The 13,454-nt window shown below is 27.5% G+C and overlaps 1 protein-coding gene across 3 annotated transcripts; it reads right to left on the reverse strand.

The window, feature by feature from the left end:
• Positions 1-1,966: 1,966 nt before the first annotated feature.
• Positions 1,967-10,758, reverse strand: LOC105198972 (phospholipase B1, membrane-associated). 3 transcript variants are annotated; one of them, XM_026136693.2, is made up of 7 exons: positions 10,323-10,712; positions 6,317-6,418; positions 5,476-5,687; positions 3,934-4,110; positions 3,251-3,549; positions 2,817-2,995; positions 1,967-2,358 (listed from the first exon to the last, which is right to left on the reverse strand). In XM_026136693.2, the coding sequence occupies exons 1-7, from the start codon at positions 10,462-10,464 to the stop codon at positions 2,216-2,218; spliced, it is 1,254 nt and encodes a 417-aa protein (XP_025992478.2). In that variant the 5' UTR covers positions 10,465-10,712; the 3' UTR covers positions 1,967-2,215. The 3 variants fall into 3 exon arrangements, with proteins under 3 accessions (XP_025992478.2, XP_039304267.1, XP_039304266.1); XM_039448333.1 differs by lacking the exon at positions 3,934-4,110 and having other exon boundaries at positions 10,323-10,758; XM_039448332.1 differs by lacking the exon at positions 6,317-6,418 and having other exon boundaries at positions 10,323-10,708.
• Positions 10,759-13,454: the final 2,696 nt, after the last annotated feature.

Genomic DNA, 13,454 nt, shown 5'->3' on the forward strand with positions numbered 1-13,454 from the left:
ATTGATCAATGATCAAATTGATAAATAAAACTTGCCTACATTAATATTTTTAAAATTATATATCTTTCAGAAAGCTATCAACACAACTTAAATTCATTTTTATTAACATTTTCACAAAGCCTAAAAATAGATTTGACAATGAATAGATTTAAAAATTGACAAATTATGCTTACAACAGTAACAAATAAATATATATGGAACAAAATAAATTTCTATGTTGTAGATTAGGTATCGCTGAAAATAAAATAGACAGCAGATATATATAATAACTATTAATATTTATTAAAATCTGACAGAGTACGAAGTAACATCGGCAATATATATTTAACTAAATATACTTATTAATAATTATAATTACTGCCAATAAAAAAAAAACATTTTTATAAAATAATATTAAAAACTGAAAATGCTGCTTTTTTGATATGCAACAAACTTATAATCTAAATAATTTAAGACATTAATTTTTAAAAGTAAAAATATATAATACTGTATAAAATGTATAATGAAAGAATAAAATTACTCATTACTACAATTAGGAAACTGACACGAAAATTTCTTATGAAGAGGCATGATAACAACATAAGCAACTAACAACAATGCTTAATAACTGGTACTCTAAAGAATTAAGAAAATGATTCAAATTCTGAAAGGTATTCAACGGAAGGGCAAAATTTAATATAACATAATACAAAATTATTACTATTTCTGCTATTAAATGACACGTATGTATGCAAGAAATCGGGACATTACATACCTTATACACTAATATATATATATATACTCGTATACTATGTGTCACATCTCACTATTTATTTACGCATATCACAGCATTGCCTAAACAATTGGCAGATCCGTCCATGAAATAAACCATCTAACACAGATAATCTTGTGCAATCCCTGAAAAAACATGGAAGCCGTTACAATTTACAATAGGATAAAAATGATAATATGAGAATAGAAATACATTTGAATAATTATAGGCACTATTGCTCAATTACTAATATGCTAAATATTTAGAAAAGTAATAAATACAGTTATAAATATAACTGCATTTATAAGAGTTAAACAACCTAACCTCCAAAATATAGATACACATTCCCAACGATATACAATATCATAGAATATTATAGAATATTTATAACGTACGAATATTCTCTCTTTTACAATATCATAATAATTACAAACTCTTATTTACAAAAGTATATCTCTAATTATGATGAATTATAATGAATTGTATGTACTGTTCGGTCCGGCTTCAGTAATGCAATTTTATCTTGAATGATTTGGCTTCCTATAGAGCTCAGCCAGAAGCTCAGTCCAAAGTTTGTTCGTTTTGGATAGGAAAACAAAACTTGGATAATCAAAATCTTAATTGTACAAAATATGTATTGCAAATGAAGAATTGCATTAATAATCCTAACCACGTGTTTTCTACACTTTGCGACTATACTCAAAATGGCGATTAAAAAATAGTATCATGCCGTAGTGAGAATAGTCCCATCACTGCATGACGTCATGCACGCGCATGCATTTTTTCCCGTTTTCGCTTGCACATATCTGTTTCCACTTTTGGGTGCGTTCAGATTCCTCACTCGGGTGCACCCAGATGTCATTTTATTTTTGTTGTTTATCGAATGTTAAACAAGGATGGAATGATGCCTGAGTGCACCCGGGTGAGGAATCTGAACGCAGCTTTTCATATGTAGATTTCACTCCCTTTTGATCCAGCGTCAAGTGAGAAAGATGCGTGAAGAATGCTTCTGTCTTCTTCTTTCTCAAGCAGTCTCTCTCAGTTTCTCTTCTTTTCGACCTATCCTCTTCTGTCTCGAGCGTTCTCTTTCTTTCTCGTTACAGGCATAGCTTTACTTTCAGCTACGATTTCAGATGTTCAAGTTGCGGAACCGAGTTTGAGTTATTACATTGTTTAACTCTTTATCATGAAATAATTGGTAAAATTTGAACGAAATAATCTATCAATATTTTATTTTTGTTCCATAAAAGTTCATATAAATATAGTAATATAGTAATATAAATATAGTAATGTTTTTTCTACGCTTAAATAATTGGCACTCTAACTCCGTTCAAAGACCGCAGCAACGCAAATCGCAACTATAAGTGATGACCTAATAACAGTAGCAATATTTTTTTTTATCAAGTGCCAATATTTCTCGTTCGAATTGCATTGACAGTTTTAGTATTAACACTTTGTTAGGTTTTAGTATGAACACTGTGAATTTAACATTGTTGTCAAATAGGGTCTCTCCGGCGTTGGGCAGTGAAATTTGTGGAAAAGAGTTTCCCAAGTCATCGTTTTGGCACTCACTGGCTCGAACAAGTTGTTCCATAAACCGTTAGCATCTGTAAATATGGAAGAAAATTTTTAAATCATTTTCTAAATCATTTTTGTATAATGAAAACTTTTCTTCATATACATTTTATAGTTGATTTGGAATTAGATCTAATTGAATGAAACGTGTGTATGTGAATGGATCTTTTTATTAAATTTATATTTTTGTATTAATTAACATCGTTACAATTTGGTAACTGTGTGGACTAGTAGTCAAATTAATAAATTCAAACTGGTTAATATTTGAATGATGTCGTGGAAATTATTATACTCTTTCACATTATAATGTTTAGAAATACAGGACTGAAAAATGGAGTGCATTTTTATACATTTTATAATACATATTAAATATAAAAGATAGATAATTTTTTTATTATTACTTTTATTATTAGTATTTAATATTCTTTTTTTAATTAATTAGAATATCTATTAGTATTGTCTTCTGAGAGAATTCTTAGTAAAAACTTACATAGAGCATTGGTCTTTTGAGTAACGTGAAAACAATCGCTGCTCAAATATGTCATGTCGGCGTATCCATCTGAAGCAAGTGGTATAGTTACATTTGCTAGGATAGGCTCACTTACGACTGCGAAATCATCTCTTTGAAATTCTGGATAAGTAGCGATTTCCATATCTAGCTTCTGCCACCTGAAATATATTTTTAAATTTTTTATCTTTTTTTGTTATCAGTAATAATGACAATAATATATTTGTCGGAACAAACTAAAATTAATTTATAATGTTACACATTGCCAAATATGTACTTCTATTGTAATTTAATGCTGCATCTGATAATTTAAAAACACATTATTTTGTGCATTAAAAAAAATTATTAATGTTCATAATTGACATTTAACAAGTATAATAATATATTGTAGACTATTTTTTGTTCGTTTTGCTTACTGTGACATAATGTTGTAATACAGAGGCTTAAAACGCCGAAATGAAGAACCAAACAAGCAAGAACATTCGATGTCCGTTGTAACAAAACAAGTAAATGTTGATCTTCCTTTACGAGTATCGACTAAGGCCTTTAAATGGGGTGGCAGAATCAATGCCACAAAAGTCCGCGGTAAATTATCTCTTAGTGTCCGCAAAACTTTAAGTAGGTCGGTTTTGTGTGTTTCAAGCGTTGACCAAGGTGATGAAACCCAACATATTTTACTGCAAAAGTCATTGCTTCCAATCATTAGCGAGACGAACTGTAAATCAGATTTATTATCGTCGATAAGTACTTTTAATGGTATAGAATTTTTGACAATAAAACGAGATATTTTGTAAATACAGGAAATCTCGGGAAAAAATAAAGAAATTACGACAGGTAAACCACTCTGTTGAATTTTTCTTGTAGAAAAAATTAATTAAAAATTGTAATTAATTTAATTATAAAAAGTTTTTATAATTAAGTTAATTGCAATATCAAATTGACCAAATAAGCGACAAAAGATATTTATGTTATTACACGTTAAGTACCACGCCTTGTATAATAGTTTGACTTTGTCCGCGTTAAAACGGAGCATTTTATTGCTATTGCTGCTTGCCGTTTCTCTGGTTGTTTTCAAATAATCTTGTCTGGCGTAACAAACCTTCCAATGTTTTTGCAAATCTATCCTCGGATCTCTCTTAATCTTTGTGACTAGTACTTCCGCCATATACGGCATATCCGCGGATACGGCAAGGCTTTCTGCAATATTTAACTGTGCCGCTTTGTGAATCGTTAAAGAGTCTCCCAATGCATAGCCTATCAGATTGGGGTTGAATTCCTATTGAAAATTTGTGGATGATTAATTTTCACGTACACACATACATTGTTAAATCAATTTTTAGCTTTAATCCCCTCAAAACGTAATGTAACTTCAAAGAATAAAAAATTACGTTCGGTAAGATATTTATTAAAATAAGGAAGAAAATTATAGAGCAAATAAAAAGATCGAAATTTTAAATGTTCTTTGATGACAATTATAATAATAAACTCATTAATTGATATTACATCTTGAATTATATTTACTTTGTTCGGCGGATTGCTTAATGCTATATAAAAAAAATATATTTTCTTTTCTATTATATATATAATTATTACATAACAGCTTAAAGAAAAAAATGTATTTCAGGAAGATCTAATGTATTGTACATATCCCAACGAAAAATCGCTCTAGGATATATGTCTAATATTTCACTATTGATGATTGATGATTTTGTGGTTACTGTGCGTTGTTCAAATATCAAGAGGTAGCAAATTACAGATTAAACACTTAACAAATAATATCTAAATTACGAGACGCGCGCACGTAAAAATACACAATGATGGTCGAAAGTTTCCTAAATGTTATTCAGCTCTGACCGAAGATGTCATATTGTGTTTTAATATATGCTAAAATCCTATTGTCAGTTTATCATGATTCATTCATCACGATTTTTTCTTTAAATCGTAAAACCAAAACATTATGTAATGCAAAAAAAATGATTGCTTTGTTGTTTTACTGACATTGAAAATTACATCTCATCATTGATAATGACAATTTGTAATACGTCGCGCGTGAACTGATAAATAATCGACTAGATGTGAACTTTTTTAATCAAACAAGTTGCTATTAAAACATAATATAATAAAAATGTGCAATATTGTATAACCATGGAATGTTATATAATCGATAATAAATTGTAGGTAATCGAAAACTGAATTTGTTAAATATATATATGGTTGAGTTTTTTAATTCATCGATTGATTAATCGCATTATACGCAATGCAACTTTGTTCTGTAAAAACTGCATTTGCGCGTAATGCAATTGATCAATCGATGAATTAAAAAACTCGCCCTATATACATGTTTATAATTAAATACGTTTTATAAGTAAAAAAAATTAATTTACCAATAGTGTTCTAAATTTTATATTATTACCGCGCATTAATGCAATTTAAAATATTACAATAATTTATAATAATTATATAAGTATTTGACTTTTCTGTTTCAAATGTTTCAAATAAATATGTTTAAATTTTAACTATTACGGTGGATTCTACCGGTATCATAAATCTAAGTTTCTTATATTGCATCATGCACATACGATATATTTAACGATATATTTAATAATAAACATTATATCGTCGCACGATTTGATTGATTTACCTTGAGGATGTTGGGAAGAGTTAAATATTCTCGCCACGTGCCTTGGCCTCCGCCGGCCGCGGTAACTCCTCTGTTCTCTACAGCGATCTGAAACACATTGTTTGCAAAAATGCCAGCTCCGGCTGTAAGAGAATCACCCATCGCGGCAATGACATCGATATCACCTGGTCTTAATTTGTGCACTGACGTTGGCACTTTCGGCGATCGGCCACCTGAAATTTTTCGTTATTTGTAGCATTTCTCAAGCATACGATATTTGATGTTTTTATTATTCTTTAAATAACAATTAATTAATTGAACAACTACGGACTCTTCTTCATGAAAACATTGACATACCTTATATGTTAATAACTGTAATAATTGACTAATATAAAATCGCACTCTTTAGTTAAAAATAACTATTGCTCTATAATAAAAATTCAATTTATATTAGAACGATAGAAGTATACACACACACACACACACACACACACACACACACGCGCGCGCGCGCGCGCGCGCGCACACACACACACACACACACACACACGTACGCACGCACGCACGCACACACACACATTACAATCTCAATTGATTTTGCTAAAAACAGCTGCAAATTAGCTAAATGAAACATATATAAACGTTTAAAAATATTATACTAAAAATAAAATAATTTGCTTGTTTGTTAAAAAAAGATACTGATATGTAACCTTTATAATTTTATAATTTTTAATAAATATACTTTTCATGCAGGTATATATTTGCATTAACTATAAAGGGATAAAATAATTTTGATCATAAATCATAAATAATTATTAATGAAGAAATAAATAATAATAATAGTTATCTATTGAAATCATACTTGTCACATTGCATGGGAATGGAACATCATCGGGAACAATTTTTTGCATTTTATTTGCTTTTCGAGCTATTTGCAAATACTTTTCTTCCGTTCCTGTCCAACCTACAGGATTAATAAATAAGTTACAATTTACAAAGAAAATGGTGTACATAGTTATGTCATGAATTTAGTCCCTAAAAGAATAGATTTGTTTCACAACTAAAATAAAGGTAGTATAAAATGTATCTTTATTATATTTTATTTAATTTATTATAATATAAAAATAAATATAATTATTAAAAATGTATGTTTGTTTTTACAAATTTCTTCAAACAATCGAACTTTAAACTTTTGGTACACAGAACTGTAACGCTGCTATTTTCATCAGTTTTTAGACCTTTGACATTCCAGCAAGACATAGATCTAAAATATTAGATAAAAAAAATTTTTTTTTTAATTTAAAAATTAAATATTAAAATATTAATTTATTATAAATAATTGTTTTTGGTGTTTGGTTGACAAGTCATATATTTAATTTTTAAGTATGCGCAATATTAATAAAATAAAATTTATATTAAGAAATAAATCTTATAAGCAGAGTTTAAATTTTATTGACGTTTTTCCATTCCAAGCGTCTATTTTATGCCATTAAGCGTTGTAAAAAATATTATTTAGCAAATCGTTTATTCGAGTCTTATGGCGCTATGTGTAAAATGCGGCTTAATTTTTGATATAAATAATAAAATATCTTTTATGTCAAATAATATTAATTTATTACTTTAATCACTTAAATTCTGTTTTTAAAACTCTGTTTAGAAAATAATATTGTATTTTATTCCTACTTAAATTTTTATCAGCCACCAAATTAATCAGTAATTTAAAACTTACATAATACATACACATTAATATAAAATCAAAATATTATAAATACAAATAATATACAGAATATAAATAATGATATAAAATTTAAATGTTTTATGGAAAGCTATAGATCGCAAAGTTGCATTGTATAAAAAGTAATATCATAAATCAACAGAATGAGTCAAATAATAAAAACAGATATTATATAAATATATTTATTTTATTCTATAATTTACAGTAATCTATATGTTCAATTAAAGAACTGTTTATTAAACTATAATTGAATAAAACTAACTTTAATAAAATTAAAATTAAAAAGTAAACTTCCGTAACGCATTTTAAGGTCAGCATATAATAACACACCATCTAAGCTTCAACTTGATATTATAAAGACAAATTAAAAATTAAATTAATATAAGAAGCAAAAGACAAGCAGCTATATAATGATTATTGTACGGAATGTAATTTGTCAATATTTATAATTATTATTTATTTATAACATCTATTTACTTGTTTTTAACCTGTTTCCTATTAATTTAATTTTTAATAGGAAATATTTACCAAGATGTATGGAATGCTATTGTTAAATAATGATAAAGTACAGAATAATCGATCTTAAATGTAATACAATACGTGCATGGAATTATACCGGAGGATGATGAATTATGCAGAAGAGCAACTAAACAAAGTAGGAAGGAGTATTGCGGAAACGCGAGTTACATTTATTTTCTGCATTTAATGAAAAACTGATTTTTTTAGATTTCTGACTACGTGTAGTCAAAAAGACGTATGTATTTTTTATTACAATTAATTATCAGTAAAAAAAGACTAAATTGATAGATAATCTCTCGTTTTGTATTATTTTAATTGCATACTCTAACAATAGAAATAATTTTTGTAAAAATCACCGAAATATCTAAAGTAAAATCTAAAATTATTACTGGGGATCTTATTTGTTACAACGGCCAAATAATGTTTTTTTGAAAAATTGCATCACAACATATTTTTGCAGCTTCGTAGCAAACTAAATAAACTTCTACAATTTATCTTATTTAATTGTAAATATTTATAGTTTAAATAAGCTAATAGAATTTTATTGTTTGAAACATTTTTACGTATTCGTAAAAATTAAAATAATTACGTACGTGTTATATTTATTTTTAATACATACGTAAAACATAAGTCGTTATATTATTCAAATTATTTTGCGTGTGTCTTTTCTAATATGGTATATCTATACAGAAATGTTACCTTGCGGCGACACGCATGATTTCTTACACAGATGTCCGAGCTGATACTGGTTATCAATTAAAAGATCATTCATTTACAATAAAAAATGTGTTTTTTTAATATGAGTCAATAACAATTATCTGTAATGTAGAATTAAACTTGCATAATATTATGCATCCTTGACCAAATAGCATAACAATATGTGTATCTACATAGGAAATTACGCGAAAAAAATAGAACAGCAGAAAAAACGAGTATTTTAAAATATAATAAGAGTATATTGGATAACCTACTTTCCATGCCTTATTTTTATTACACGACAAATATTTTCTTATTAATTTTGGAGTCTTTTTTCCTTGGAAATTAATTTATAATATATCAATTTTCTTTACATTACAAAACTATATTAAAGTGATCTTTATTTCAAAAATTTAACTTGAGAAACTTGAATTTTTTAACGTATGTATGTATTAAGGATGAATATAACGTGTACGTAATTACAAGATGAAATAATTTTATAATTCATTTTACTATGTCAAAGATTTTTTTCTTTAATCACGCTTATGAGCGTGATTAAAAATTTTTGGATCTTTGGCTGGTTTTCGCTTTTGGAAAGATCGAATCTAAATTAATCAAATAATTAGTTATAAAACATTATCTAAGAGAAATAAAATATTTTATATAAAATCTAATGTTTAGATTTCCTTTTACATTTATTATTTATTATGTTTATTATTCTTTGTTGAAAACGTCACGATATTTTTAAAATCCAGTGCAAAATAATACCAGCTATTAATATCTGTTCGAAAATTTTTCAAGGATTTATTAATTGATCTAAACATCCATAAGTATTCACTTTGCGAGTTCAAAAGACCAGTTTTTGTTTCATTCAATTGTTAAGGTTAATGTATTTTAAATATGCTTTTTGCTTTCTGTTTCACCAATTTCAAATAAAACGTTATCCAAAGAGGCAATAGTAAAAAAACAAGAAGCAAAGAGCACATTGCAGATTAGCCTTTATCATTCAGTTAATTGACATAAATTTAAATACATCGGCTCGTGGTACCAGACAAAAAAAGATATATTATTGCATTGTGCTCAACATATACGAAAGAAAGAACGGTTTTGCTGAAGTATCTAAAAATTTGCTGCATGCAAATTTAAAAATAATTTTAAACCATCAAAATAGTTATGTTCAACCACTCAAACTTACTAGAATACCAAAACTTTTTACAGCTTTGCTCATTGTGCATGAATATTAATTTGATGGTCTGATAAAATTAATTTTTAATCTGTATCCAGCTAAATTTTTAGATACTTCAGCGAAAACATTCTTTCCGTGTGTGAAAACATTTCTGGCGATTATATCTCGGAGAAAAATTGTTTTTCTAAACGGCAATACTGTGACATATCTAATTAATTATTAAGTTATTCACGAGATCTTAACGTAACACATATCACTATTAAATTACGACCTACTAAAATATAAATATTAGTATATATACATGAGGATTTTTTAACGAGATTTTCTATTTTCCCAAATTTATAATAATAATAAAATTTTTTTAAATTATATCTTATATTTATATGTACAGATTTGCACACATAAGTAATTTTTTAACATTTTTTTAATTATTATAAATTGTCAAATGTCTGTACATACATGTTTCTTATGTATGAAATGGAAGTATGAAATGGAATTTCTGAAAAACACTTAAATGTTAAGTTTCTTGCATGTGAAAGAATATCGAGTCGCGAATTATGTCTGTGGTGTTAGTTTTATACCAAAAGAGGATTTGCAAATTGTGTTTTCTGGAAAAAAAATTTCAGTAGTGTAATAGTAACAGTTATGCGTACCTTTTTAATGCAATCCGCAAGAAAAATTTAAGATTATGAATCATTTTTTGATATCACTCATATCACTGATTATACATACCGAAAGCATCGAAACTCCATTCTCGGAGGGCACGAAATAACATTGTATTAAAGGGTGTACCGAGAGCGAATTTTCTTCCTGTTGCCAACACGAATATCTGTAAGATGTAATATAGCTGCCACCACTTCCACATTGTTCTCATCGGATCGCGAAACCGATGATGAGCCACAATTTGAAATCACCCTGACCGGTGCCACGTTCACGATCGGAACTTGATATTTTGTAGCAAAGACGTGTTGCATCGTCGGAGATCGAGATATTTAATGCTTTATCGTGAAGCCGAACCTTCAAAGAAGGCAGATACAGTGGAAAATCTAGAGACCTTCATCGCGCCGTCGGTTGATCGAAAGCAAGGTGATCCTGTTTTAAATCAGAAACAATGAATTATAAGTTGAAAGTACTGAAAATGGTTAAAAAATATTTTTCGATATTAATCGTACATTGAAAAAAAATTTTTTATTGTTAAGTATTTAAATATATTTATTTTACAATTAGTATATTTCCTGTATTTAAATAAATACTGGAACAAAAATTTTTAGCGTTGTTTAAGTGAAATTCAAAGATAATTTTTAGATATTTATACGCAAATTTAGTCAATTAATAAAATAATTTCTTTATAAGTTTACAAGCCTATAAGCTTATATTTTTTTAATCACAAAGAAATAATACCTAAATAAATATTTACTTAATAATAAAAAATGTTTTCAGTATAGATAACATTTTGATTATTAGATATAATTCTTAGATATTTTTAATAATAGACCGTGGATATTTTTTTCAATAAGGGAAAGGAGAAAATAATGATTTATGAAGCACAAATTTTTTTTTAGTTTAATTATCTGTTACTTTAATAATTGCAAACGTGAAAGCTTTACATTAATTTCTGTTTATGAATGTATCTAAGTTATTATCAATGTCCTTTGCTAAATCTCCATGGATATGAAAATACGTTATTTAATTGCGTCATACCTATAACCATTTTTAATTTTCTCAGCGCTGAGAAGAAAGACTCTGTTGTACATGACGAGAATCGTTAGTATTAGCCGAATCAATTTTGTAAACACAAGAATGAGGTCCCCCTTACTCTCGTTACTTCTAAAAAAAAAATCAATTACCTTTTTCATAAACTTAAAGTCTACTTTTTTATACGTTAAGATGACGGAAAAAGCTAGTGATGAAGTGCCACGGTTTAATTGTATCCATGGGCTTAATTGTACTGTCATCGCAAGTGTTGATCGATAACCGCGTACATTTTCCCGATGAGTTTAAAAAAATTGATGTTCGTTTTTAAATTCAATGGATTTCATGGGTGCAGATTTCTACTTCAAGCTAAATATGCGTGGATTATTCTACATTTAACTCATTGGACATGTTCAGTAATTAAATAATTAAATAATTTAATAATCACGTTAAAAGGCTATCGTGTTACAAGACAATCAAGTTGACGTCAGAATAACAAATGAGTGTTTTCTTTATGCAAAACGCGGACAAAGGAAGTTAAAGCGATTTGTTAGCAAACATAATGTGATCTTTAGTATGAATTCAGCGTGTGTGAGTTTACAAAACAAAGAAAAAACGTTAATTTATCGCAATTATCGGGATTTGCAATAAGTTTTTCTGCTCCCAAAATGCATCTTACATCAAATTATAGCAAGATCAGATTAGATTTTAATTATCTGTGTATTTTTGATATCTGACGAAGATCAACATGTACACGTGTCATTGCGTGATCACTACGTTATAGTGATTAAAAGTTATTAAACATCATTATGTTTTTACATACATGTAATAAAGTTAACTTCTTTTGTCTCAATTTACAACCCAACTATATATCGCATTGCGATTTATTTTTATGTGCCACGCGCACACCTGAGCACGTACATATAATTGTAATTTGAAAATTATCTATTCCGAACTCGGTATCTCTTAGATGATTCATATAAGAGAAAATGGCTAATTAGGTTTTCATTGAAGTTATTTGAATTGTTTTCTAAGCCGTTAAAGATAGAAATATGTTTAACATTGAACAAAAATTAACTAAAAATTAATAAATAAGATCTTTACTCTTTTAACTTGGGGATAGCAAAACATGCAACAAAAATAGATCTTGCAAAGACACATATCAGAGAAAAAAAGATGATAACATTGATAGAAGTTTTATTATATTTATTTTTCAATGTCAGAAGAATCGTGATAACAATCTGTCAAAATATGTTTTTATTCCATAAACTCCAATTAAAATAATAAAATACAAAATGTCAGTGTTAAAATACTCTTTGATTGAATGATATGTACGTTAACAATATATTGCAATACTTTACAATTATGCGTATTTTATTGTTTGAACAAATGCCCCAAAATATTAAAAAATATCAGATTGTTTATCTTCTTTAAGAAAAAAAATGCGTTAAGCGTTGATACTTATACATTCGAATGCATCTATTTATGGCAACGCTCAAGGTATTCAGCTTCTTGATTATCGATGCAGTACTGATAGCGCGCAGTGATACTCTGATGATGAGAAAAATATTGAAAAGATGTATAATGAGCAATTTACATTGGCTGAATTATTCTTATATACATTTTTTATTTTTGTTTTGTAATTCCTTATCATTAGTTTATATAAACTATTTTACATATTTTCCGCATTTCTGAACTAAACATTATCATACAATTGTATTACGTGTATATGATAAGAAAAAGTAAGATTAACAAGATAAAAAATATTGTGCAAAGATGGAAAAAACTAAATTCAATATGACGTTGAAGGTTGGTTCGATTAAATTTAATCGACAATTAATTTTGTCTACAATGTTGCTGACGACTCATACTTTTAAAAAATTAATAATTTCATCTATATTAAAAGAAAGTAATATATTAAATACTATGTATAATCGATTAAATGTAAATTATAAAAAAAAAGAAAAAAGAATTTTGCTTCTTGCTCTAATAATAAACTGTTTTATTTTCCATGCTGGCAACTCTGCTGAATGAGTTAATTGTCGGAGTTAATCGAAGTTGAAGTGACCCTAAATTATAAAATATAAACAATAAACTAAAATAAAATTTTTTGGATTAAATTAAAATGAATAAAATAAAAAATAAACAAAAATAATTACTCAACAAATTAAA

The sequence above is a fragment of the Solenopsis invicta genome, chromosome 4, assembly GCF_016802725.1.
Source record: "Solenopsis invicta isolate M01_SB chromosome 4, UNIL_Sinv_3.0, whole genome shotgun sequence".
Lineage (NCBI taxonomy): Eukaryota > Metazoa > Arthropoda > Insecta > Hymenoptera > Formicidae > Solenopsis > Solenopsis invicta.

Bases quoted from the DNA above. Each gene is read 5' to 3' on its own strand.
- LOC105198972 (XM_026136693.2), bottom strand. From the start codon at position 10,464: ATGAGAACAATGTGGAAGTGGTGGCAGCTATATTACATCTTACAGATA. The intron at 5,688-6,316 runs GTATGATTTCAA...GAAAAATTTCAG, and splicing joins ATTCCCATGCAATGTGACAA to GTGGCCGATCGCCGAAAGTG. The intron at 3,550-3,933 runs GTTTGTTACGCC...TCTGATTTACAG, and splicing joins ATTTGCAAAAACATTGGAAG to TTCGTCTCGCTAATGATTGG.